This window comes from Neomonachus schauinslandi, chromosome 13 (genome assembly GCF_002201575.2).
Source record: "Neomonachus schauinslandi chromosome 13, ASM220157v2, whole genome shotgun sequence".
Lineage (NCBI taxonomy): Eukaryota > Metazoa > Chordata > Mammalia > Carnivora > Phocidae > Neomonachus > Neomonachus schauinslandi.
The window spans coordinates 2,269,155-2,294,438 of NC_058415.1; the positions used below are offsets into that span (position 1 = coordinate 2,269,155).

Sequence of the window (25,284 nt, forward strand, 5' to 3'; positions counted from 1 at the left end):
ATTTCCTGAGATCTGAGGTGGACCCTCCAGAGAGGCACAGAGGAGAGGTTTTCACATTTCCTGAGATCCGAGGTGGATCTTCCAGGGGCACCGAGGAGAGGTTTTCTTCACATTTCCTCAGATCTGAGGTGGATCCCCCAGCGATGCACAGAGGAGTTGGCTGGAAGCTGCATGTGTAAGTGGCGCCTGGTGGACTTTAGTTACATGATTGAGGCCTCCAAGGGTCAGTATTTTTGGGTGTTTTCTCTAAAGATGGGTTTTCAGATTTCCTACCTGTAGGAGAAGAATATTAACCCTCAGAATTCCTGATTTTTCCCTTACAGTCCTGTAGCTTTATGTCTGTTGAAGCCTCCCCACCAGAGGCCACTTCTGGTCACACAAAACTGGGCTTGTCAGATTTGCTCAGCGGCAGGGACAGAGTGCTCTTGATGGCCTCCCAGGGAGATTTCATAAGAGGCAGAGCTGTTCACAGGGAAGAATGAGTGAGTTGGTAGGGTTGGAGGCACTTAGTGTGGTGTGGACGAGATTGGTGAGGATTCCGAATCTAAACGAGGCGCTGGAACAGACAGGGTCTTTATCTTTGGAAAATCTGAGCCCACTGAAATTAATAGCTTAAGGCATGTCTGGGAGCTGTGAATATTGCAGTGAAATGAGTCAGATGAATTTCTTGGTTTCCCTGTGTGTATAAGAGTTATGTTTACACTCTGTTGCAGTCTACCTGTCTATTTTTTTAAAGATTTATTTATCCATTTTAGAGAGAGAGAGTGCATGAGTGGGGGGAGGGAGACAGGCAGAGAGAGAGGGAGAATCTCAAGCATACTCCCCACTGGGCATGGAGCCTGACACGGGGCTTGATCCCACCACCGTGAGATCATGACCTGAGCTGAAACCAAGACTCAGATGCTCAACTGACTCAGCCATCCAGGCACCCCCCTCCCCCCCCTTTTTTTTTAAAGTAAGCTCCATGCCCAACGTGGAGCTTGAACTCACAGCCCTGAGATTGAATTAAATGATCTACCGACTGAGCCAGCCAGTCACCCCAGTAGCATTATGTCTAAAAAACAATGTATATACCTTAATTTAAAAAGTTTATTCCTAAAACATGTTCACCATCATCTGAGCTTTCAGTGAGTCGCAAGCACTGGTCACAGAACACTGTAATAAATATTGTAATAATGAAAACGTTTGAAATATTGTGAGAATTACCAAAATGTGACACAGAGACACGAAATGAGCAAATGCTGTTGGAAAAATGATGCTGATAGACTTGCTTGGTGCTTCAGTTAGTAAAAAGCATGGTATCTGCAAAGCACAGTAAAGCGAGGTACAGTAAAAGGAAGCATGAGTGTTTTGGAACATACGTCTCTGAATGAGCTTCTGTTAAAACAGTTTGAGGGAATGTAGTTTTTCTTAGCCATTTCGGTTTAGTACAGTTTAAATAACTTTTGTGAGTCATAAAACAGTTTATTTTATAAATTATGGTTCTATTCCTTTTCACATTTCAATCAACAAATAGATGTAGTACCTAGTAAAGGATCTTGTTCTGTTTTCTACTGGAAAATCTTTGATCCTCAGATGAGTGATGCCACCCACTTTCAATGACAAACTGACATCAGGGCGCAGTGAATATATACACACCTACCTATTCCTCTGCTCCTTTTCCACTGAACAGTGTTTGTTGGTGACCTCTCCTCAGCAGTATGTGGAGCGCCTCCTTCCCACTCTTTACAGCTGAATGGTATTCATACTCATTTGTTCAGAGGTCAGTTACTTGGACATTAAGGTTGTTTCTACTCTTCTGTATTAGACATGATGACTGCAATGAATAGGCTCGTCCTTTTGTCCTGCCAGTGTGTTGCCATTGGGATGGATTTCTAGAAGGAGAACTGAATCACATCTTAAATGCATATTTAATTCTGTGAGGTATTCGTGGGCTTTGTGCCATCTTGCCCTCTTACCAGCAGGCAGTATGTTAGTGTGTCTCTCCCCCAGTCTTGCTGCTGCAGTATGTCATCAGATGGGCAAGGAAGGAGTCTCAGTGTAGTTTCATGTGTGAGGTGAATATCGCGTCCTGTAAGACCTCTTTGGCCTTCCTTTTTCTGTTCTTTTCTCCCCTGATTTTCTTCTGCTTTTAGAAGCTCTTTTTTTTTTTTTAGTCAATTTCTTTAAAAGATTTTATTTATTTATTTGACAGAGAGACACAGCGAGAGAGGGAACACAAGCAGGGGGAGCGGGAGAGGGAGAAGCAGGCTTCCCGCCAAGCAGGGAGCCCGATGCGGGGCTCGATCCCAGGACCCTGGGATCATGACCTGAGCCGAAGGCAGACGCCCAACGACTGAGCCACCCAGGCGCCCCAAAGCTCTTTTAAAGTCAGAGTTACTTTGTGATAGGAGTTATTTCTTACACTTGCCACTGTGTGGTGCCAGCTTCTGGGAGAGGACTTTCCTTAAGTCCCTGGCCTGTTTGCATTTACATGGGTCTCAGCCTCCGTCACAGAAGTCATGCTGGACTCTGCAGTCCTAGCTTATGTCTGTGGTTTCTTGGATCCTGTGTATTCATGAATCTTTTCTCTCTCGTTTTCTGAAGAACGTCCTCTAGTAACTTCCAGATATTTGTGGGAGATGTAATTTTTGAGCCCATATGTGAAGGTAAATGTCTATACCCTCAATTGGCAATTTAGCTGGGTATGGAAGTCTGGGTTCACAGTCATTTTACCTCCACTTTGCAGGTATTTGCTTTCTGGTTGTCTAGCTCAGTGTTGATGATGAAAGAATACGTCTAGTACTTCTTTATTTTTTTTTAAAAGGACTTTAAAAAAGGACTTTATTTTTCTTAAAGATTTTTTTTCTTTATTCATTTGAGAGAGAGAGAGCACAAGCAGGGGGAGAGGCAGAGTAAGAGGGAGAAGCAGACTCCCTGCTTAGTCCGGTGTGGAGCCTGATGTGGAGCTCGATCCCAGGACCCTCAGATCAGACCTGAGCTGAAGGCAGACGCTTAATCAACTGAGCCACCCAGGCGCCCCAGAACTTTATTTTTCTTAAAGCAGTTTTAAGTTCACAGCCAAAATGAGCAGAATGTACGCTTCTCATATACCCCTGGTGCCCTCCCCCTCAGCCTCCCATACTAGCAACAGCCCCACCAGATAGTACATTTGTTACAGTTGATGCACCTACATTGGACACATTGTGATTACCCAGAGTCCATTGTTAAGATGTCTTAAGGTTCACTCTTGGTGTTGTACATGCTGTGGGTTTTGACAAATGTATAATCACTCAAATCCACCATTCTGGTATCATTCAGAGTAGTTTTACTTCCTAAAAATCCCCTAGTCTTCAGGTATTCATCTCTCTCTACCCCTAACCCCTTAGCAGCCACTGACCTTTTACTGTATCCATAGTTTTGCCTTTCTTGGAATGTCCTAGAGTTGGAATTCTATGTAGCCTTTTCAGATTGGCTTCTTTCACTTAGCAGTGTGCACTTAAGGTTCTTCCATGTCTTTCCATGATTTGATAGCTTGTTCCTTTTCAGTACTGAGTAATATTCTATTTGTGGGTGTACCATACTTTATCCAGTCACCCACTAAAGGACATCTTGGTTGCTTCCAAGCTTAGGGAATTATAAATAAAGCTGCTGTACACATCCATGGGCAGGCTTTTGTGTGGACTGGTTCCAACTTCTTTGGGTAAATACCAAGGACCATAATTGCTAGATCATATGGTAAGAGTATGGTTTGTAAGAAACCACCCAACTATCTTCCATCGCAGCTGCGCCAGTCTGCATTCCCTCCAGCCATGAATGAGAGTTCCTGTTGCTGTATATCCTCTCCCGTGTTTAGCGTTCTGGATTTTGGCTATTCTGTTAGATGTGTAGTGGTATCTTCATTGTTTTTAGTTTGCATTTCCCTGATGACATGATGTGTAGAGCATTTTTTCATACATGTTTTTTGCCATCTCTATCTGTTCTTTGGTAAGCTCTTTGGCCCACGTTTAATCAGGTGGTTTTCTTGTTGAATTTTAAGAGTTCTTTATATATTTTGGATAACGGTCCTTCATCAGATATGTTTTCCAGGTATTTTCTTCTTCTGGTTGTCTTCCCTTTTCAAAAAATTTATGTATTTATTTTTGAATTACAAACCCTTGTGTCGAGGGCTGACTTTCAATAGATCGCAGTGAGGGAGCTGCTCTCCTATGTATGAAACCCTGACCTAGAAGCAGGTCGTCTATGAATGGTTTAGTACCAGGTTCCCCACAAACGTGCATTGCATGACTGGTGAGGGGGTGGCCCCCTTTTCAGCCACGCCCCGTTTCCTGGCACGAGGGGCTCTCTGCACCAGACCCTGGTCCCTAAGCTTGGTGGCCTGCTGGTGGGGACAGTGGGGGACTGGTTATCTCAGGCCAACTGAGGCTCCTTGGTGCTGCCGTATCGTTCTGCTTGGGCAGGATTCTGACTTAGAGGTGTTCAGTCATAATCCCACAAATGGTAGCTTCGCCCCATTGGCTCCTCAGCCAAGCACGTACACCAACTTCTCGTTTTCTTGATAGTGTCTTTCACAGAGCAGAAGTTTTTAATTTTAATGAAATCTAGCTTATCAATTCACTTTTTTCATAGATTGTGCCGTTGTATTATCTTAAAAAGTCCTCAGTATAACCAAGGACATTTGGATTTTTCCCTGTGTTAACTTTTAGGAGTTTTACAGTTTTGCACTCTTCATTTAGGTCTATGATCCATTTTAAGTTCATTTTTGTGAAGGATGTAAGGTCTGTGTCTAAATTCATTTTTTTGCAGGTGAATGTCTAGTTATTCTAGCACCACTCATTTAAAAAGACTATCTTTTCTCCATTGTATTGCCTTTGCTCCTTTGTCAAAGATCAGCTGACTATGTGTGGATCTTTTTAGGGTTTTCCATTTGATCTGTTTGTCCATTCTTTAGCCAGTACCTTGCTGTCTTGATGAGTGTAGCTTTGTGTAGTATGTCTTAAAGTCAGGTAGTGTCAGTTCTGCAGCTTTGTTCTCCTCCTTCAATATTGTGTTGGCTGTTGTGGATTTTTTGCTTCTCCCTATAAACTTCAGAACTGGTTCGTTGATATCCACAAAATAATTTGCTACAATTTGGATTGGGATTGCATTGAATCTATAGATCAACTTGAGAAGAACTGACATCTCTCTCTCTCTTTTTTTTTTTTAAAGATTTTATGTATTTATTTGAGAGAGAATGAGTGAGAGCGAGAGAGAGAGAGAGAGAGAGAACAAGGAGAGAGGAGGGTCAGAGGCAGAGGGAGAAGCAGGCCCTCTGCTGAGCAGAGAGCCCCATGCGGGGTTCGATCCTGGGACTCTGGGATCATGACCTGAGCTGAAGGCAGATGCTTAACCGACTGAGCCACTCAGGCACTCGTGGGAAGAACTGACATCTTGACAATATTGAGTCTGTTTGTGAACGTGGAATATCTCTCCATTTAGATAGTTGTTCTTTGATGTCTTTCATCAGTTTTCCTCATATCTATCTTATATATGTGGTCTGTAGTGATATCTCCTCTTTGATTTCTTGTTAGTGATTTGTGTCTTCTCTCTCTCTTGTTAGTTATCCTGGCTAGAGATTTATCAATTTTGATCTTTTCAGAGAATGAGCTTTTGATTTCATTGATTTTTGGCTGTTGATTTCTTGTTTAAAATATTACTGATTCCTGTTATAATTTTTATAACAGCTTTTTTTTTTTTTTTTTTTTTTTAGATTTATTTGACAGAGCTCAAGCAGGGGGAGCAGTGGGCAGAGGGAGAGGGAGAAGCAGGCTCCCCACGGAGTACAGGGCTGGATTCCAGGCCCTGGGATCATGACCCTGAGCCAGAGGCAAACGCTTAACCCACCGAGCCACCCAGGATCCCCAATCTTTATAACATCTTTTGCTTACTTTGCATTTAATATGGTTTCGTCTTTTAGTTTCCTAAGATGGAAGCTTAGATTTTTTATTTTAGATCTTTCCTCTTTTCCAGGACATGCATTCAGTGCTATAAATTTCTTTCTATGCACTGCTTTCCCTGCATCCCACAAATTTTGTAAATTGTATTTTCATTTTTATCTAGTTCAAAACATATTTTAATTTGTCTTGCAGTTTCTTCTTTCAACTGTGTATTTAGAAGTGTGTTGTTTAATCTCCGAGTATTTGGGGATTTTCAGCTATTTTTCTGTTATTGAAATTAGTTTGATTTTATTGTGGTTTGAGAGCAGTTGCAGGATTTCTGTCCTTTTAAAGGTATTAAGGTGTGTTTTATGGTCCAGAATGTTGTCTTGGTGAATGCTTCATGGGAACTTGAAAAGAATGTGTGGTTTGCTGTTGTTGCATAAAGAGGTCTGTTGATGTCAGTTACATCCATTTGATTAGTGGTGGTGTTGGGTTTGACTGTGTCCTCACTGATTTTCTGCCTGCTAGATCTGTCCATTTCTGATAGAGGGTTATTGAAGTATCCAACAGTGATAGTGGATTCATCAGTTTCTCTTTGTAGTTCTAACAGTTTTGCCTTCCTTAGTTTGATGTTCTTTTGTTAGATACACGCATTAAGGATTGTTATGTCTTCTTAGAGGATTGATTGCTTTATCATAATGTATTTCTTTTTCCCTGGTGACTTTCCTTGCTCTGGAATCTCTCTGAAATTAATATAGCTACTCTCGCTTCTTTTTTTTTTTTTTTTTTTAAGATTTTATTTATTTATTTGAGAGAGCGAGAATGAGAGAGAGTACATGAGAGGGGGGAGGGTCAGAGAGAGAGGCAGGCTCCTCGCCGAGCAGGGAGCCCGATGCGGGACTCGATCCCGGGACTCCAGGATCATGACCTGAGCCGAAGGCAGTCGCTTAACCAACTGAGCCACCCAGGCGCCCCTACTCTCGCTTTTTTTGATCAGTGTTAGCATGGTATATCTTTTTCCTTCCCTCTACTTGTAGTCTAAATGTATTTTTAAAGTGGATTTTTCGGGGGAAATCAGAGGGGTAGATGAACCATGAGAGACAATGGACTCTGAAAAACAAACAGAGTTCTAGAGAGGAGGGAGTGGGAGGATGGGTTAGCCTGGTAAAAAAAATAAAGTGGATTTCTTGTGGACAGTGTACAGTATGGTCTTGTTTTTTTGTTCTGTTGTGACAGTCTTGGTATTTTAATTGGTGTACTTAGACAAAGCGATTATTGGATTAATATCTGCTGTATTTGTTACTATTTTCTATTCATTGCCCTTGTTCTTTTACTTTTTTAAGAGATTACACTAGAGTTTGCAGGACACATTTATAACTAATCCACTTCACTTACAAGTAAGCTATAATCATCTCATACGTTGTTGCTAATACTCTGAAAAGTGTTACCAGTTCTATTAAGAATAATAAAAATAGAAGTTTTTGTTTTATCTTCATTGATTCCATCTCTAATGATCTTTCTGTAAATTTGAGTGTCTCAGCGGTATCATTTTTCTTCTCTCTGAAGAACTTCTTTTCACATTTGTTATAGTGCAGGTCTCCTGGCAGCGAATTCTCTCACCTTTTGCTTGTTTGAGCAAGTCTTCTCCTCTCTTGAAGGATAGCAGAATACAAAATTCTAGGTTTTTAATCTTCTCTCAACACTTTAGGTATCTCAGGTCCGCTCTCCCTGTGCATGCTTTCTGAGGAGACGTTGGATGTAATTTTTGCTCTGTTCCTCTGTACGTAAGGAGTTTTTCCTCTGGCTCTGTCAGGAGTTGTTCTTTGTCCTTGTATGTGGTTTGGGGGCATTTATCCTGCTGGGCATTCTCTGGACTTCCTGGATCTCTGGTGTAGTGTCTAACTTCAGTTTGGGGAATTGTCCGTCATTATTGTTTCAAATACTTACTCTGTTTCTTTGTCTCCTTCTTTTCTTCCCATTGTACATGTTACTTCTTTGTAGTTGTCCCACGGTCCTTAGATAGTCTGATTTTTTCCTGTCTTTGTCTTTTTTCTCTTTGCTTTTCAGGTTTGGAGGTTTCTGTTGGCATGTCCTGAAGCTCAGAGATTCTTCCTCAGTGGCCTCTGGTGATTGCCAGATTAACGTCGGCCGGTTTCTTACTGTTTCCTGTTCCTTGCCCTGTGCTTTCTTCCTTTTTTCTCTTCCACTTTTCCCTGCTTTTTTGTGGTTTTAATCAAGCACTTTCCATGATTCCATTTTCTCCATGATGGGTCCCCCAGACACATTCTTCGTTTCCTTTATGGTGTTTTCATCTCTGCTGTGTCTTTTTAATTTTTTCTGATAATTTCCACCTCTCTCTTTACATTACTCATCTTTTCTCACATGTTGTCTACTTTTTTTCACTAGAGCTCCTAGCTTATTATTGATAGTTACTTAAAATTCTTGGTCTCATAATTCCACCATCCCTGTCATATCTGAGTCTAGTTTGGATACTTGCTGTCTCATCAAACCATCATGTTGTTTGCTTTTTAATGTGCTGTATAATTTTTTGCTTAAGACATGATATGCCAGGTAGAAGGAACTCTGTGAGCCGTCCATAAAGTGACGATGGGGTGTGGGGACAGCACACGTCCTGTAGTGCTGTGATTTGGTCTCGTGCTCTCCTGAGTCTGGGCCACAGGCTGACCACCTCCCTCTGTGGGACCGGACGGCCTGCCACCTGCACTTTGAATTCCTCTTCCCTCAGTCCACCTGGGCTGAGACAAACCCCAGAGGTTAAGCTCTTGAGGGTAGGCCTTGTTGAGAACTGAATACTTTGTTGTATTTCTAAAAGGGTACTTTTCCCCTCCCTCTACTGGAAGCAGGAGGGGATTTTTGTCTGATCTTCCCTGAGAACCTGGCAGCGTTCCTGGAGGTGAAACCTGCCAAAGCATTGGTGCCCTGTGTCCCCTCAGCACTATAGGTGGCTGGAGGCTTCGTCCTAGCTTTCTCCACACTGAGGCCTCAGCCGCTGGGCAGTTGGCTGTTCAGGGTTTCCTGCCCTACTTCCTGCGGACACTTCTGCCCGCTGAGCTGTGATCGTCCGCATCTGCAGGTCAGTCTCTGGTTTGGGGAGCAGCCGTTTGCCCTGTGACTTCACGTCTTTGAGCAATCAAAGGAGAGTTGTTGATTCTTCATCGAGTTCAGCTTTTTGCTTGTTAAGGTGTGGCACCAGAAACAGCACGTTCTCTCTGTTCATGGCGTTCAGTTTTCAGGAGCTCTTGGCTTTCCCTCTTTGTAGCCTCTTGTTCCCGTGTTCCCTTGGTTTCCTTGCGGACACCTGTTCTTTCACTTCATCCCCGTGTGGCTCTGGGATCATTTCATAACCAGTTCGCTGCTCGTCTGATGGCACTCCTACCATGGAGGGGTTGTTTCTTGAGTGATCAGTAGAAGATGGTTTCTGCCAGGGTCCTCCTCCAGCTGGGGAAGTGAACTCCATGGGGACATGTGGTGACTTGTGGGCCTGAACTTTGCCTGGCATGCAGGGATGGAGCAGCCCAGATGCTGAGTCAGCTACCCTGCCCTGGTGTCCTCCGTGTGGGAGGGGAGGGCATGCTGACGCCTGGAGCAGGCCCAGCAGACCCTGAGCGAGTCCTTCATGTCTATGTACACGTCTCTCCTCATCCTTCCAGCCCAAGCCTCGCCATGTTCCACGGTGCTTCAGGGAGCTCTGCTCTCCTTCCAGGCTGTGTTCTCCCGTCGTCCCTGAGTCACCTGCATGTTTGTGTGCAGGCTGCGTAGAACGAGGATGGCCCTGCGCTGTCACCTGGGAACAGTGATGGATCGTCCGGTGCAGACCAGTTGGCCATCTCTCTTCCTGTTCACTTAACTTTATCATCGTGAGTGTAACACTAGTAAGGAAGTGTGTGTTTAAATCGCATACTTTCATGTAAGGCCAAGGAGAGAGAAATTTGGATAACTCGCAAGCCTCCAGCCTGGGGAACCACCATACCGAGTTTGTGGTTGGAGGTTTTTTGTCTATTTTTGCTGCTCAATGTGAATTTTGATCATTGTAGTAAGTACTTGTGTTTGCTGCATTCCACAGATTGTGTTTCCATTTTTTCTTCAAGATCAAAGTTTTATTGTGATTTTGTCTTTGGACTATGGACTTTTAGAAGATTGTTGTTTAATTTTCAAAAACACAGGTATTTCCAGATATTATTTATTTCTGGTTTAATTCTGATGTGGCCAGAGCACAAACTTCTTATGATTTCAGGTGGTTTTAAGTACATGGAGGGTTTGTGTTCTGAGGAGCAGATGGTGTGTCTGGGTGAACGTCTCATGTGAACCTGGGAAAAAGTGCGTGCTGGCTGTTTGTGGAGTTCGGGTCTTCCGTGTCTGTACCGATTTTCTCCCTGCGTGTTAAGTCAGTTACCGAGAGGGGAGTTCAGGTTGGGACTGTGGGTGATTCTTCCTGCCAGCGCCGTCCGGTTTTGCTTTGTGTCCTTCAGTGTTCTGGGACCAGGTCCACACAGTCGGCCTGGGGTTAAATGTGGGGACTTCTTGGTTCATTGGCTCTTACCATTTTGAAATGTTGTCTTGATCCTCGATAACTTTGCCCTGAAGTTAACTCGTGTGGTGTTAGCCACTGTGCCGTCCCTTCTGTCTCGTCTCCGAATTGGTGTGTGTGGCGTGTTTGTGTTTGCTGGGATTCTCCGTTCCGTTGGGCTGAATGTGTGCTCACTGCATGGGTTCACCCACCGTCTTCTGTCCTGGCTCCGCAGTTTCTGACAATGAACCTGGAGTCAGCATTGCCTTTGTTTCCCTACATTTGATGCGTCTTTCATTGTCAGGCTGTTTTAAAAGTATTTTATTGGTTGCTGATTTTCAGAAACGTGATTAGGACGTGCCCTGCTGTGGTGGTCTTTGGTGTCGGTGAGCTCGCTGGCCATGTGCTTGCGCACTTACCTGCCGTTGCTCCTTCCAGAGTTGTTTCTTCTTTCCCACACCGTCCTCTCTGTTGTGGGTGCAGTTCACAGTGCATCAGGCCACCAAGGCCGTTCCCGTCCCTGCTGTTCCCCGCCACTGGGGACAGCATCACTGGTCTTTGTGTCTGTGGGGTCTGGTCTGCGGTTCACCACATCCCGCTCTTCTTCATTCATTTCAGATCCTGTGTTTTCCACCAGTTTCATTCCTGTCCTTCACATTTTTTTTCTTTTAAGTGTCGTTTGTGTCTTCCTTTAACTATTTGAGCGTATTTATTACAGCACTTTTAACATTTTTGCCTGTTACTTACGTTGTTTGGTTATAGCCCACGGGGGTGTGGGGTCCAGTCTGCCGCTCCGCGTTGGGAATGAGCTGTGGCATGTCGGGACCCCGTTGCTGCCTTCTGGGTTTGTTCGGGTCCTCAGACGCCAGGATGGGCTGTAGCAGCTTTGATTCCTGGGGCTCCTTCAGCCTTCCTGCTGAGGGGCCACCTCTTTGTGGTTTTTACCTCACAGGTTCAAACAGGTGGCTCGCTGGACTTTGAACACCATTCGTGCCTTTCCACCCCCAGATGTTTGGAGGCCCCCGGCCCCCTGTCCTGCCAGCCCTGGTCTGGCTCTCAGCCTGGCGCACCCACCAGGTTCTTCTGGTTTCCCTTCTCCTATTGGCATCCACACGTTGCCCTCAGAACACAGTCTGCGTCAGGGCCGGGTCGCCGTAGTCCCGCCCCGCCCATCATTCCGATGCCTGGATCCAGGTGTCTCACGCCTGCGGTGTTGTAGCTGCTGGGGACGGGAACACAGCTGCTGAAATGTCGTACTTTATGGCCAGGATCGTCACTTCTCTGGTTTTTGTCCATGTGATTTTCGGCGGTTTTTTATGACTGATCCGGGGAGATGAGCTGTTGTCCCTGTCATTTTATCTTCCTAGAACTCCTTTTATCTCCTTTTTAAAAATTAGATAAACAAAGGGCTTTCTGCATGTTGGCTGTTTATGGTTTATTTTTATTCATGCTTTATTTAGCAGTTCTTCAGAAGTTAATTTTTCCAAGTTCTGAAGTATTTTCTATCCAGTTTTTATTGACTTACATTCACTTCTCTTTTAGGCCATGCTGGTGTGTCTGCAAGCATGATGAAGAAAAGGACTTCCCACAAGTAAGCACCTCTGAAACTTGCTTTTAGATAGCAGGCTGTGGCCGTACGTGACGTGGGGTCTGAGATGCAGCGTGACGCCCTCTCCCCCGGGTTCGGGAGGTCTTGCCTCGCTGCATGTTGAGTACAGACCTGCAGCCGTGTCCCTTGTCCTTGGCCTGGCCTATGGCTGCCTAGGCCTGTCCTTCCACCTCTTAAAGCCTCTGGGCCATGATTTCCCCTCCAGCTCAGAGGGGCTGGACTGACGGCCGGAAGCGTCCGTTGTGGCGAGGGTGGCAGGTGCGTGGTGAACCCCTCTTGCTTCTCTCCTTGGAAGGGCTACACGCTCTTGGCTTGCAGGTTCTTGTCTCCGATCTGCTGCTGGACAAGGAGCTCCTTGTGGACAGAGGCTTTCGCTCATGCTTGAGGGCCTGGCTTGCATGCTGACAGGTGCTTGCTCACTGCTTTATAACATATTCAAATAAATGAAAAGCTTGTAATTTAGGGAACACATATGCATGTTGGAAGAGAATTAAAAAGCCATGTATTTTAAGTGACCAGTAGGTTATAATTCCTAAATTCTATAGGTACCAGAGTAAAGAAGTCACTTTTTCTCTCTTAAATCTTTGTGTATGACGTAGTTATATTTAAAAAGAAAATTGAGATACTATCTTGAATAATACTGTGCTTATACTGAATTACATTTAATAGATTTCACAAGTACCCACCAGGTTCTGCTCGCTGCTACACTACGGAAATCGCTCTAAAGAACCAGTTCTGATTGTTTGGAGTCTTAATCGTAGACTTCTTAACTCTGGAAGAGACCCTTTGACCCCAGCTAGCACCTCCCAAGCCTCTTGTTAGAGCCGTTCTTTCCAAATTTTTCCTACTGAGAGGCTCGTAAGTGCCCCCGCCACCACCCTGTGGGGTTGAAGAGCATGAGATGCCCATTCGTAATGGTTGGTGGTCAGTGCGCACATGCCTCCCGTTTCAGAGCACATGTGGACATGTAACGAAAATATCTATAATGCGTAGTTTAAGAAATGACCTGGAATAGAAAGGTGTGACGTTGAGGTGAGTATGTGTGTCCCTGAGGTTTGTTAAAGCATTTCCCAGATTCTGTGGATTTGCCCATTACTAACCTTCATGCTTCTGCCACATCCAGGGACCTGGTCATTCATGTACTGTCTCTCCCTCATTATCATACCACAGCATTACAGTAAATGGTAAACCATGTCTTGGCCCAAGTGGAAGGTAACCAAACAAATACAAGCGTTAAATATTAGGTGATGATAGAAACGTAACTACAGTGGGGAAGAGAAGCAAGGCACACGTTAACTTCGCAGGACCAGAACAGTTCATGCAAAATAGATTTTGCCATAATCTATGTTAAGATAAATGGCTTTAAGAATGTAATGTGCATTCAGTTTTATCCATTTTTACACATTGCCGGGTATCTAGGACTAGAACATCCTTGACTCAGGATTGTGGGCATTGTTGGGTTTGTGCAAGGATTTTACGAGCCTCGTCTGAAGCATGATCACCTGTTAACTCCTGGCTCTGAGGTGCTGGTTATTTCTCCCCCAGAGCACAAGGAATAAACACCTACCTTTAAAACTTTGCTGTTCATATGTGTGCCAGCTGAAGGCATCTGACCCCTGGGCTCTGCCGTGCAGGGAGCTTGACCTAGTGCTTATTTCCATTGAAAGTAGAGGGCCGTGACGGAGTTACTCTGTAGCAGAGGGAGCTGGGAAGAAAGGAGAGGCTGTCGCTCCCACTCACCTGTGTCTTCTCACCTCTGCACCTCTGAAGATGGTTGGAAACAAAGACCTATGATGCACAGGTTTGCACCGTTTACCATGGGTGGTGGTTGCTGGCTGCCTCTGGAGCGGCCCCTGCCCAGGAGCTGGTGCGAAGCAGGAAGCTGGATGGCTCAGCTGGGCGCCTTGGCACGTTCCTCCATCCGCCTGGCACCGTGCTTACCGGGCCTAAAAATCCTGATGTGGACCAGGACGGTTCCTCTCCACAGGTGACATGTTTATGGAAACCACGTGGAAAAGCAGACCTGGAGCCTCACTCTGCCTCTCCACTGTGGCCCTCCGGCGAGCGAGTCAGGCACACAGGCCTGACACACGCCTCAGTCCAGGGGGCTGAGCAGGAACGCCACGTGTGGACGCCTCTGCTTGCTGGAGGGCGTCCCAGGCACACCCAGGAGGTGCGTGTTGGCGGAGCCACCGTCCCCGCGGGGACCGGCAGGACTCGGGGACTCGGCTCTGCCGTGTTGGAGCATCGCGGCACCCAGAAGTTGTGCAGCTGTGGCTCGTTTCCGCTTTTACAGTAAAGGGAACAAGCTTACATGCCCCCTGCCAGCCGGGCCCCTCACTGCATTTTGGGAACAAGTTGGTGACCGGCATGTCCTGGCTTCTCAGGAGGTGGTTTGGGAAATGCCTCTCAGTGAACAGCCTGGGCTGCGTGGGTCCACACGACCTGCATTTCTTTCCGTAAACACGGGACTGCGCTGTGCGTGTATTTTCTCCTCCTTATGATTGTGTTCATAGCACTCTTTTCTCCAGCATGCTGGATTGTCAGAATGCCGTATGGAGTACGTGTAACATACACAGTAGGGGTTAGCTGACTGTTTGAGGTTATCGGTAAGGCTTGTGGTCAAGCTATTAAATTTTGAGGAAGTCAGAAGGTACACCCAGATTTTCAACTGTGTGGGGGGTCAGTGCCCCAGTCCCTGCTTTGTTCAAGGGTCAGCTGTGGTTTTTGAAGGGAAGGTATAGTTGGACGTCTAAGGTGAGTTTAGCTATAGTGGTTCTTTGTTTCAGTTTTCAAACGGAAATCTGGTTCTTTTTCTTCCCTAATTAGAATAGTGGATGCATTTCCGTTTCCAGGGTTTTGGTGTATTTCCCACTAACGCACATTTAGAGAATGGACCAGAGCTATATTACACACTGAGTAGAGATGTTTCCAGGGAGGGCTTTTCCATTTGTTAAGACATAAGTCACTGATGGCAACAAGGACAGAGACGCCGCCTCCTCTTCGTCGAGTCCCTGGGTGGCCTCCCTGTCAGGGAGGAACCCTGAGCCCGTCCATGCACAGAGGCTAACAAGCTAGCCCGGGCTCCTACACTCAGGAGTGACTGAGCGAGGGCTCACAGATAGGACGGCAGGACTCTAGAGCACGCAGCGACCACACCGTGTGTCTGCGGGGAACGTGTTCTAGTCTCCCGTCTGCAGAGTGGGTGCTGTCCGTGGTAAACACACGGGCTAGGTGAGCAGTGGAGCCTGGTGCTGACTGCCTAGATGACTTCTTAATCGGCTTGTGAGGAGCTGCTCTTCACACTAGTGAAGTGGGTAGCGTTTTGGAAGGCCCTCGGCATTGGGAGGCTTCCGTGGACAGCTCTTAGTGTGTAGACAGAGTAACGAGAGAACCCCTAGCGATTTGGGTGGAAGACAGACCCACTCCTTGTTGTTTTTATCTTGTCCTGTTAAGCCAGCAATGGTAGAGTGTCTGCTGTGGAACTTTTATTAAGCAGCGCACAGCAGAAAAGCAGTTTTTTCGTTCTTCTTGCTGGTGGGCATCTTGTAAAAAGACAGCCATTTTGATTTAATCCGTATTTTCTGCTGAAATCTGCGGGAACACAGAGTAAGGGAACTGCTTTTCTAGGACAGGACTAAAGAGAATAAGGAAAGCATGTCAGTAATTAATGGATACAGCAACATACACAGAATGTAACAGGCATTTATTGGTTCATAGCAGAGTTGTAGTAGTTGAAATTTGATTGAAGAAGTGTGGTCCCTTTAACTTTTGGCTACCAAAATAAGATCCTCCAGTCCTGGGGGCTGTTTGGGGTGGGTCTCAGACATGGAGGGAGTCTGGGTAAACACTGGAAGGTCTTCCCACACAAAATTTCCTTTCTGGTCGACAGAACAAGTAGCATGGTCAATTCAGAACTTACTTGAAGTGTTGAAAGCGTTGAGCAAGGTACAGAAAGTCCCCTGCAGTCGAGCTCGCCTTGTTGGGAACATGGATGCATAGAAATTAGTGTTGGTTCTGAATTGTGCTCCCCAGGGGTGGTGCCTGGGGCAGAGTGCCCGGGAACCTGTTAGGTTAGAAGGTCTGGGATCGTGGACTCTGGTCTATGGGGCCGGCGCGGCCGTCCACATGTGCTCCGGGTGGCCGCCTGCCCACGGCTCCTCTGAGGCTCGTCGGGGAGCTAAGCGGGTTGTGCTGTAGCAGTGAGACCGGCTGCTGAGGGGCCGGCCCCCGTCCACTCGCCCTTGAGGACACACAGCAGCTCACTGGTCCCTGAAACCAGTCATGTCAGAGATGGCTTCTGGAGATAAGCAGCGAGCAAAGTGATCATAGGTGTTCACCTCTGGTCTCTCTACTTTACCCTTGAATCCTTTGGATGGTGACTCAGGGCAGCCTTGTCCTCGCGCTCGGCTGCAATTCAGGCTACCTCCCCGGAGCCAGGTTTCTGGGCATCTGTCTGCAGCCGCACGGTGTGTCGGCCTGGCAAGTGGTTGTGGAGAGCGCTGCAGACTCATTCCCAAGAATATAGGGATTGAGAGCCGTTAAAAAACACATGTGTCCAGGGAGGACCTAAGTCAACATCACCATGTTTAGGAAGCCCTCATTTTAAATTAGAAAAGCTGTTTCCGTTGATAATGTCCCATCTGCGTGCTGTTCTTTGAACCACCCAGAGATGACCTGAGGGTGTGTCCCGATTCTGGACCTTCTCCTGGAATCAGACACATTCCTCTTAGTTTGCTTTTAGACGTACTGTTTCAGCTCGTGAAAATAAGCTTTTATTTTTATTGCAGCTCTTGTTGATTTTTATCTAAATTACCAATTAGCAATTAAAATAAGATTTAAGAACTTGTTTAGGATATAATTTTTAACCTTTCTAGTTGTGAGCAATTTAAAGATTTTTTTAAAAATTTTTATTTATTTGACAGAGAGCACAAGCAGGGGGAGCCGCAGGCAGAGGGAGAGAGAGAAGCAGGCTCCCCGCTGAGCAGGGAGTCTGCGATGTGGGACTCGATCCCAGGACCTGGGATCATGACTGGAGCTGAAGGCGGACGCTTCACTGACTGAGCCACCCAGGCGCCCCTCTAGTTATGAGCAATTTAAAATGTACACAAAAATAGAGTAGCATGTAGTAAGTCCTGAGCCCTGTTCGCCAGCTTGAGTGATCATCAGTGTTTTGCCTGATAAAAGGCACTAATATGATACATGAGCGTATCACTCCTTACCCAGGGAAGTTCCAGACTTCGTCACCTGGTCGATGCTGGTTGGAAGAACTTAAATCAGCTTACAAACAACATGTATTTGTGCACTCTTAATATGAAATAATATTTGATATTTTAACATGTATAAAGACATTTTAGAACACTCTTCTTCTGTAAGCTGTGGCTGCAAGAGCCTTGGGCAGAGTCATGTCCTGGTAGTTGGGGAGCTTGACTTCGACTTGAAACATAGGTGTGTTACTCTCAGTACTCGTGGTTGCCTTCGGTGCTGCCTCGGGGAGAATGAGCTCTGTCACCTCTCCCTTTTCAGCCAGACTGCTGATGAATCTTCTTTTCCTTCTTCCTTTAGAGCCAGGGACGTGATGCCCCACAAGTAGAATTACCCCTGACTAAACGCACGCACTAGAAGTGAAGTTTGGAATTGAAACATGAAAATGTATAAATCTGTTTTTATATATAGTTTCCTGCAGAAGTAAGATACTAATTGCATTAATTTAGCAGTAATTAAATTAAAAATTGTGCTTCATCTGCCCATAAAAATGAACTGCTTTTAAGTCATTGTAGGAAAATTTGAAAGCACAGGTGGACCCAGAGGAGGGCAGCCTAAGTATTTCTAGTGCCGTTCTGGGATTACTCACAGCTGCCGGTACTATACCGAATTGTTTGAGAAGCCTTTTTTCTCCCGATCTGTGGGTAATTATGTGCGTAAGATTTTCATGTCACATTTTCTCCATCTCTCATGGATTGAATAGCTGTGTAGTACGAGCTGCTGCGTCGGAAGCCCATGTCAAACGTGCTCTATATCTCCAGTCTCCCGTCATGGACGCCGCTCAGAGCGCAGCAGTTGGTCTCTGTCCGCCACCTTGGATAAATTCCTGGGACAGCGGATTGCCGGGTCGGGCGCTAGGAGGGCTGTGTCTACCATAAGCAGAGAGAGGATTGTACCTCGCCACAATTTGCATTAAAACAACTCCTCAGAATTTGCAGTTTTTGTTCCTGAGCTGGAAAGTTCATCCTACCTCATCCTTTTGGCAGGCCAGAACACTGGAAATTTCTGGGAGACCTAAAGTGTGTTGGGGACAGATTTATGTAAATACTAAGCTGAGCTGAGGAACTCTCTGCCACTTTGAGGAGAAAAGGAGGCCGTCCAAAGAGTGACCACCAGAGTAGACTCTGGAATCCACGCAGGTCGGAGACCACCAGGGCTGGCTACAGCCGAAGAGAAACCAGCTCGCCTAGTTGCTTGCCTGCCCCTGCTGCCCTCCCCAAGGTCTCTCACTCACCTCCTGGCCGCTCCGCAGCCCCCTGCATCATAGCTGCGTGTCAGATCCTGCCCGATGTCAGGGCTCGCCTGGGCCCAAGGACGTGCTCCCCACCACAGACGCTGTGGCCCCAGCTTGCATGTAACACGAGGGTCCGGGCAGACGGCAGGCACCTGAGGAGCACTGATGGCGCGAGAGATTGTCACACACAACAGAAGAGCTAACCGGGGATCCACACCCAACACAGACAAGGCCGACCCGCAGAGTTCATAGAGGAACCGGGGAAGGAGGCGAACGTTACCCCCGATGTTGGGAGACTTGTTAATTGAAGAGACGCCGTTGAAGACAAGATCAAGCCATCAGTTTCTAGAAATTAAAGATACTATGTAAGATATTCAGTAGATAGGCAGAAATTCAAGCCTATCTATTTTACCTGATTCAGGAACACTTGGTCTGAGTCCTTCTGGAAGGCGAGCATCGTTGGGGAAGGTGGATTTTGGAGGACACACCTGGAAACCCTCCGTCCCTCCTGTTACGAAAGGAGCGGAGGGGGTAGGATCAAGAGTCATAATATGGGAGATAATTCTGTGCAGCTCTCTCTAGATCGGTCAAGTGCTAGTTGAGGGGTGGTGAAAAACACAAGTCACAAGTTCCAGTGACATTTCTGATTGCAGGAACAAAGAAAGTGCTAAAAGCAACTCTGAAAAACCAGTCAAAATGAAGAAGGATCGATTGGCACCTGACATCTGTAACTTGGAAAATGGGAGACAATGAAAATACTGTTTTCTGACGCAGGCACTGAGGGGAGAAGGGTCTTGAAGCTGATGTGTGGACCAAGGTGGTTTGGGGACGTGGGCACCAGGACAGCATCTGGAGGCTTGCAGGAACCTGTGCTTGCCTCTGAACCCCGTCTGCGTCACCACAGGGTGTATTTAGAAAAATAACATGTCCACGAGATGGGAATGTTACAAGAAGCAACAAAAATCTTTCCTTCCTTGTTTGTTTCTAAATAAGGTAATGTTTAAAAAAGTTACTCAGATAATAACGAAAGGAAAAATAACAATTTGGAAGAGCAGCCCAAATTCCAGCAGCGTCAGGTGGGGTTACAATGTGCTGAGGTGTTTTTTTTAATTTTCCTTCTTTTACTAAGAGTTTTTTGCTTATTTATGGTCTTGCTAGAGCTAGGAAAGAGAAGGCATAGGTTTTGATTAATTGTGGATTTTAGTAGAAGAACGTTAAGTCTAAATGCAGCACTTCAGAGGGTAGAGGTAGCTTCTGTAAGACCAGAGCTACGCCACGTGCGGGGCACAGAACCTCCGTCATCCCAGCTGCCCAGACGGAGGGAGACGCGGGTGATGACACAGTGCCGCACAGAGACGCACAACAGGGTGCTGGACCCGCCCAGGCGTCCCGTGGACGGCAGCAGGACTTGGGGCTTCCAGCTCCCTTAGCGAAGACAGAGGGAAGGACCGCTGTGTCCCGGGTAAAGGGTGCAGGGGCCGCTTTGGAGGGGACCACCCAGCAGCTCTGAGTCCCTTGTGGGACCCCGGGGAGGGCGGGGGCCTGTGCTGCCTCTGGACATAGCCGGGAAACACGGCGGAGCGCGGTGCTCCGCTCCCTCCTCAGGAACCGCTGTGGGCCACAGCAGCGACGCTTGCGAGTGTACGAGGGATGCGTGGCTGAGCGTGCTTCTCTGCGTCTCCAGCTGACCCTCTGTGCTGTCCCTGGCCAAGTTTAGGGTGGTTTTGTTGAGAATCATGGTTAACAGAAGATGTCCTGCCTCAGAGTCTCGGATAGAAACTTCTCCGGCTGTGGTCTGTATTCTCCAAGGAGACAGAACAGGTGGTGATTGTGTGCGTGTGTGTGTAGGTGTGTGTGCACACGCATGGACATCCACTAGAGCCCAGGGAAGAGCTGGTGTTGTAGCTCCAATCCGAGGGAAAAGTGCACCTTCCTGTGAGAACACTTTTTCTTAAGACCTTCCACTGATTGGACGAGGCCCACCCACACTGTGTGGGGGCCATCTGCGATTTCCATGTGTTTCTAGAAGAGTGCCTTCACAGAAAACACCTGGAGTAATGACTGACCACGTACCGAGTACTGTGGCTCAGCCACGTTGACACTGGCGCAGATGCTGTGCTGGCCTGTAATTTTGGTAGCGATGGCGGAGCGTTTGCGTGAATCGCCGAAATGCTGCACGGGACTGCATTCCTTCCTCGCTGGGGTTTGGGAGCCAGCCCCTCCCTTGCTGTGCAGAAAGCCTGACCCCGTACACAGTGTGCATCACTAAGACTTCTGCCTGGACGTCCCAAGAAGTAGGTGATGGATTGATGGAGGAGAAACGCCATGCTAGCAAGATTCCAGCCGTTTCCCCACACGGCGCGCTTCCAGGGTCTGTGAAGAGGCCTGAGGTTCGCGGTCATTGGGGTTGAGCATTGTTCATAGCTGCAGGGCACAGACTCGGTGCTGCGCAGTGCTGACCTTCTCCTCTGCACCGAGCTGCACGCTGCAGAGTCTGGGGGCGTCGGGGGGCTCCTTGCTGTGCGCATCTCTCAGTCCGGCTCTCACTCCCCTCTCCCCGTCAGATGAGGGGCCGTCGGTCTCAAATACTCTCTGTCCAGCTCTGCCTTGCTGCGCGCCCCTCTTTCCCATTCCCCGAGTTTGTGTGCCCTTGGAGGAGGCGCTCCCGGCCTGCAGTCAGCCTCTGCAGGAACTCCCGTGACTCCTTGGGAGGTCCTGGCAAGGACGTTCTTCCTGGGCCTTGGAGGTCAGCGGAGAGCCCTCGGCTCACGTTTCCCTCCTGAGGACCTGACCCCGCCACTCTGTTGTCTGGTAGCCCCAGCATCACTGTCACATTCCCAGTTTTCCCTACACGTGATGTGGTCCCTTTCACCCGGGTGCCCACAAGATGCTCTGTTCCCTGAAGTCCCTTTGTTTTACTAGAATGTTAGTGTCTGTGGTTGGGGGTCCACTTTCCCAGGGAGGCCTGTGCACATGTCCGTCTTCTATTTCAGGGAATTTTTTTTTGAGTTGTGTTGGTGTCCTTCTGTTTTACGGAAGCTGGAGTTCGTGTCTGTCCCTGTCTTTCCGTGACTGTTTTGCCCCCGCCGTCCCCTTGTCCTCTTTCCCAGGCGCGCCCCACGGTGTCTGTTGGCCGGGTTCCTCCAGTTTAGTCCTCATTTCTGGGTGCTTCTGTCTCTCCTTCCCTGTCCTGACCCCTGTTGTGTGCCTGACAGTGGGCAGATTGTCTTTGGACGTGCTTCCCTCCCGGTGCTGTTGTGAGGCCTCTGTGTGTGAGGAGGGCTGGGGCTCCCCTGACGGCTGTCCTCCCTGCCCAGCTCTGAGCCCCTCTGTACCCGTGAGGCCAGTGTGGGGTGTCTCCGTCGTCCCTTCTGAGGCCCACCTCCTTTGTCTCCTATGGCACCATCCTGTTGGGAGCTGGGTTTGCTGGGTGCCTCCTGAGCCTTGCGGGGGGGCAGGGGGCAGACCCATGATTTCTGCTGTCCTCACAGCCCTGCACGAAGCCTCAGGACCCCTTCTTCAGCCCGATGTGAGACGGTTTCCTCCTGGGCCCTGTCCCCTCTGCTAACCTGGCCTCATCGGGCAGCCATGATTTGCCGGACCCTGTTTGTCTCACAGAACCACTGAGTTTACCAGACTCGACTGTTTGACGTACATACCTCTGTAGCTTTAAATATTACAGCCAACAATAAATTGTTTTTCTTTCCAAGTTTGTGTGTACGCCACTCGCTAATTACTTGCCCTCACGGTGCAGCAGCTGAGAGCTTTCTGATCACCAGAGGTTCTCGCGGAAGCACGGGCAGGGCATGGCCCTGGCCCTCAGCTTGTATTCACGCCCAGCCGGTCCCTTGTGTGCAGACTCCTAGGTGGAACCAGGATTCCTTCCCTGATCCCAAGACCCACGTGTACTGCTTGTAAACATCGTGTGTAGATTTTTCAGTTGTTAATGATCCGGGAAGAATGTGGTTTGGTGTTGCTGCAATAATTTTTACATTACATTAAGTATTTGTCACAAATGCAAGTGTGTAAGATTCTGTGTTTTCTAGAGATAACCGAAGGTACAGCGTGGGGATGCCAGCCGGCCTGGACGACTGGCTGGCGGAATGGGGGAAGAAGCTCAATGTCTTGTTTCTTCTCACTGATTAAGGTGGTGGGGGCTTGTGGCGTGGACCCTGGAGTGGGTGAGATGGAACGTTTGCACATTTCCGCTGGACGAGGAACGGGTTCATGTGCATGTGTACATATTTCACGCGCTCAGCCCTTCTCTTTCTATGATTAACTGGGATCGTTGTGAATTGACTCATGAGCGGGAACGCGAATGCTGAGAACGCTGTGCTCGTGCTCAGTATGAGGGCTGAGGTTGCCACCGGCAGTGGTGTTCTTCCCGTCCACAGTGCGTGCGTGGGGAGCCCTGTGGCCAGCACGCCGTGTGCACACACGGTGACCCCGAGGGCTCACCTGGAGGCACCTGGACCGGGAGTGTGGCACCATTAGCTGGCGTGGGCCTGGGATAACCCGTAGGAGAGCATGCTGGTTAGCGGTAGCGTTGGATCGAGGGGTGCGTACTTCTGAGATGATCCCTTACGTGTGTATATGTGTGAATGCAGAAAACATCGGAGCAGTGTGGGGCCGAGCAAACCTGTTTCCCAGCCCCGGCGGAACATCGTAGGCTGCAGGATTCAGCATGGGTGGAAGGAGGGGAGTGGCCCTGTCACCCAGTGGAAAGGAACCGTTCTGGACCAGGTGCCTGTAAATCCTTCTTTGTATCTTATAAAATACGATGGATTTGACTGTGTTTATGGACTAGAACTTAATAAAGATGAAAGAGTTTCTGCGCTCGAAGTCCTCCCTGATAGAGTTGGTAAGTTCTCTTTATTATTTGTGCATTGTATGCTTTAAAAATGATTATTGAAATGGATGCTTTTTTGTTATTCTTTTGCATTATTGGTATTTTTATTTTTACTGGAGTACAAGCACTCCAGATACATAATTAAGTCACTAAAACCACAGTTCAAGGAACTGTGAGGGATATAAAGATATATGAAGTTATTGCTGAAGAAATTGACAGTCTGATAATGTCTAACATGGTTATTTCCCACATTTTGCTCACTGTTCATGTGGACTCTGATGGGTAAGAATATTTTCTTATTAGCTCAAATATGCTGTGTGGTTATTTCATCCGATTATATAGTAGTTTATGCCTTTATTTTAGAATCCTTATGTGAAGTATATCTCACAGTGTGTGTTATTACATAAGTGATCGTTGCCCTTTCAGCCATAATTCAGGCCGCCAGAACCCGTGGGCTTGAATACGCAATCTTGTTGTTTGCACAGTGACTGGGGAAGTGAGCAGCCCTTTCTTTTGTGAAGTGTCATACAAATGTGCTTCACCTTCATAACCTAGTTCTTTAAGGTGTAAGGTGTCAGTTAGTAATAATGACTGATTGTATCTTTAAGAATAAAGTAAAATGCATGCACGTTAACCTTACTTCCTTCAGCGTGTTCACTTGGAAATGTTTTCTGACAGCGTTGCTGCTCGTGCACGAGCTCTGGTTTATGCTTTTGGGATGGTCTTTAGAAGAAGCCTCTGAGTTAACAGACCCAGTCCCGGCAGAGGTGGACTTGGAGGGGTAGAAGCGTGGGGTCGGGTTGTCAGGCGAGGGAGCTCTTTAGTCCCTCTGTCCCCTTTGTTTTTGCCACTGTGCTCTTGGGACCCACGCGCTTCCCCAGCATGTTAACTCTTTGCCAGAGCAGCATGTATCTTGTTGGTGTTTCCTCATCCTGTGTAAATGCAGCTCAGTTCTCACTGAAGTCTTGCTTTCCATCTTCTTTATCCATTATGAAAGGTAACTCATTGCGCAGCGTTGCATTTCTGGCTTCTGTCACATCTTACTATTCTCTGGGCCACTGGACCCTCTCTCTTCCTCCTGAGGCATATATCATCAGTTTCCTCTTGATCTTGACGTTCGCCCATTTCCAACGTAAGAAATGCACATTGAAGAGTCTTACCTGCAGGTCTTAAAAAATGTCCAAACCTTCATCTCCATTGTTTGTAGGAAGTAATTATCATATATTCTTTTGATCCAGAAGTTTAATCTGCATCTCTTCTGGGGCAAGACTGTCAGCCCACATGAGATTTACTGCATTTTGCTGTGTGTCCCTGCCCTTTTTCCTGAGTTCTTCTGCCTTTGTAAGGACAGAAAAAGTCCTTTTATCTTGGTAAAAACATGGTTTGACCAAACCAAAATACCCCCAAATCTTTAAGTATCTCTGGTGATGGACTTCAGAGTTGCCTAATGTTTTGCTTTGTAGTTCCCAGCAGGAGACAGGGGTTGCTTTTGTAAACAGCAGAGCATTTTAAAAAGGAAATCTGAAGGCTTCTATACAAACCAGCAGTAGATCATGTGCTGACTGTGGTTTGCCCTGCGATCCCGCAGTCTGGAAGTTCTGTGGCCTTCACTTAACACTCCACGTGGGAAGGTGGCAGCGTTGCATAACTCAGCAAACAGTCATCTTCTGTGTGGGACCAGACTGTGTGTTGGTAAAGGAGCCATTTGAAGACTGACAGATTGTTTGGTGGAAAAAAAAAACACGTGACCTGAAATTTACTGCCTTGACCATTTTTAAGTGTCCGTAATTCAGCTAGTGTTAAGTGCATTCACACTGCTGTGGAGCACATCTCCAGATCTCTTCATCTTGTCAGTCTACAGCTCTGTCCCCATTAAACAGCAGCTCTCCTCCCTGGCCCCCG

At 47.2% G+C, this 25,284-nt stretch overlaps 1 protein-coding gene across 2 annotated transcripts in view; it reads left to right on the plus strand.

The window, feature by feature from the left end:
* The window catches only part of SPIN1 (spindlin 1), a 76,271-nt gene that overhangs the window by 44,783 nt on the left and 6,204 nt on the right, over nt 1-25,284 (plus strand). For both annotated transcript variants that reach the window (XM_021694452.2, XM_021694451.2), the window contains exons 3-4: nt 11,968-12,016; nt 23,141-23,394. In XM_021694452.2, the coding sequence (XP_021550127.1) occupies nt 11,968-12,016; nt 23,141-23,394 (303 nt within the window). The remainder of the gene's footprint in view (nt 1-11,967; nt 12,017-23,140; nt 23,395-25,284) is intronic.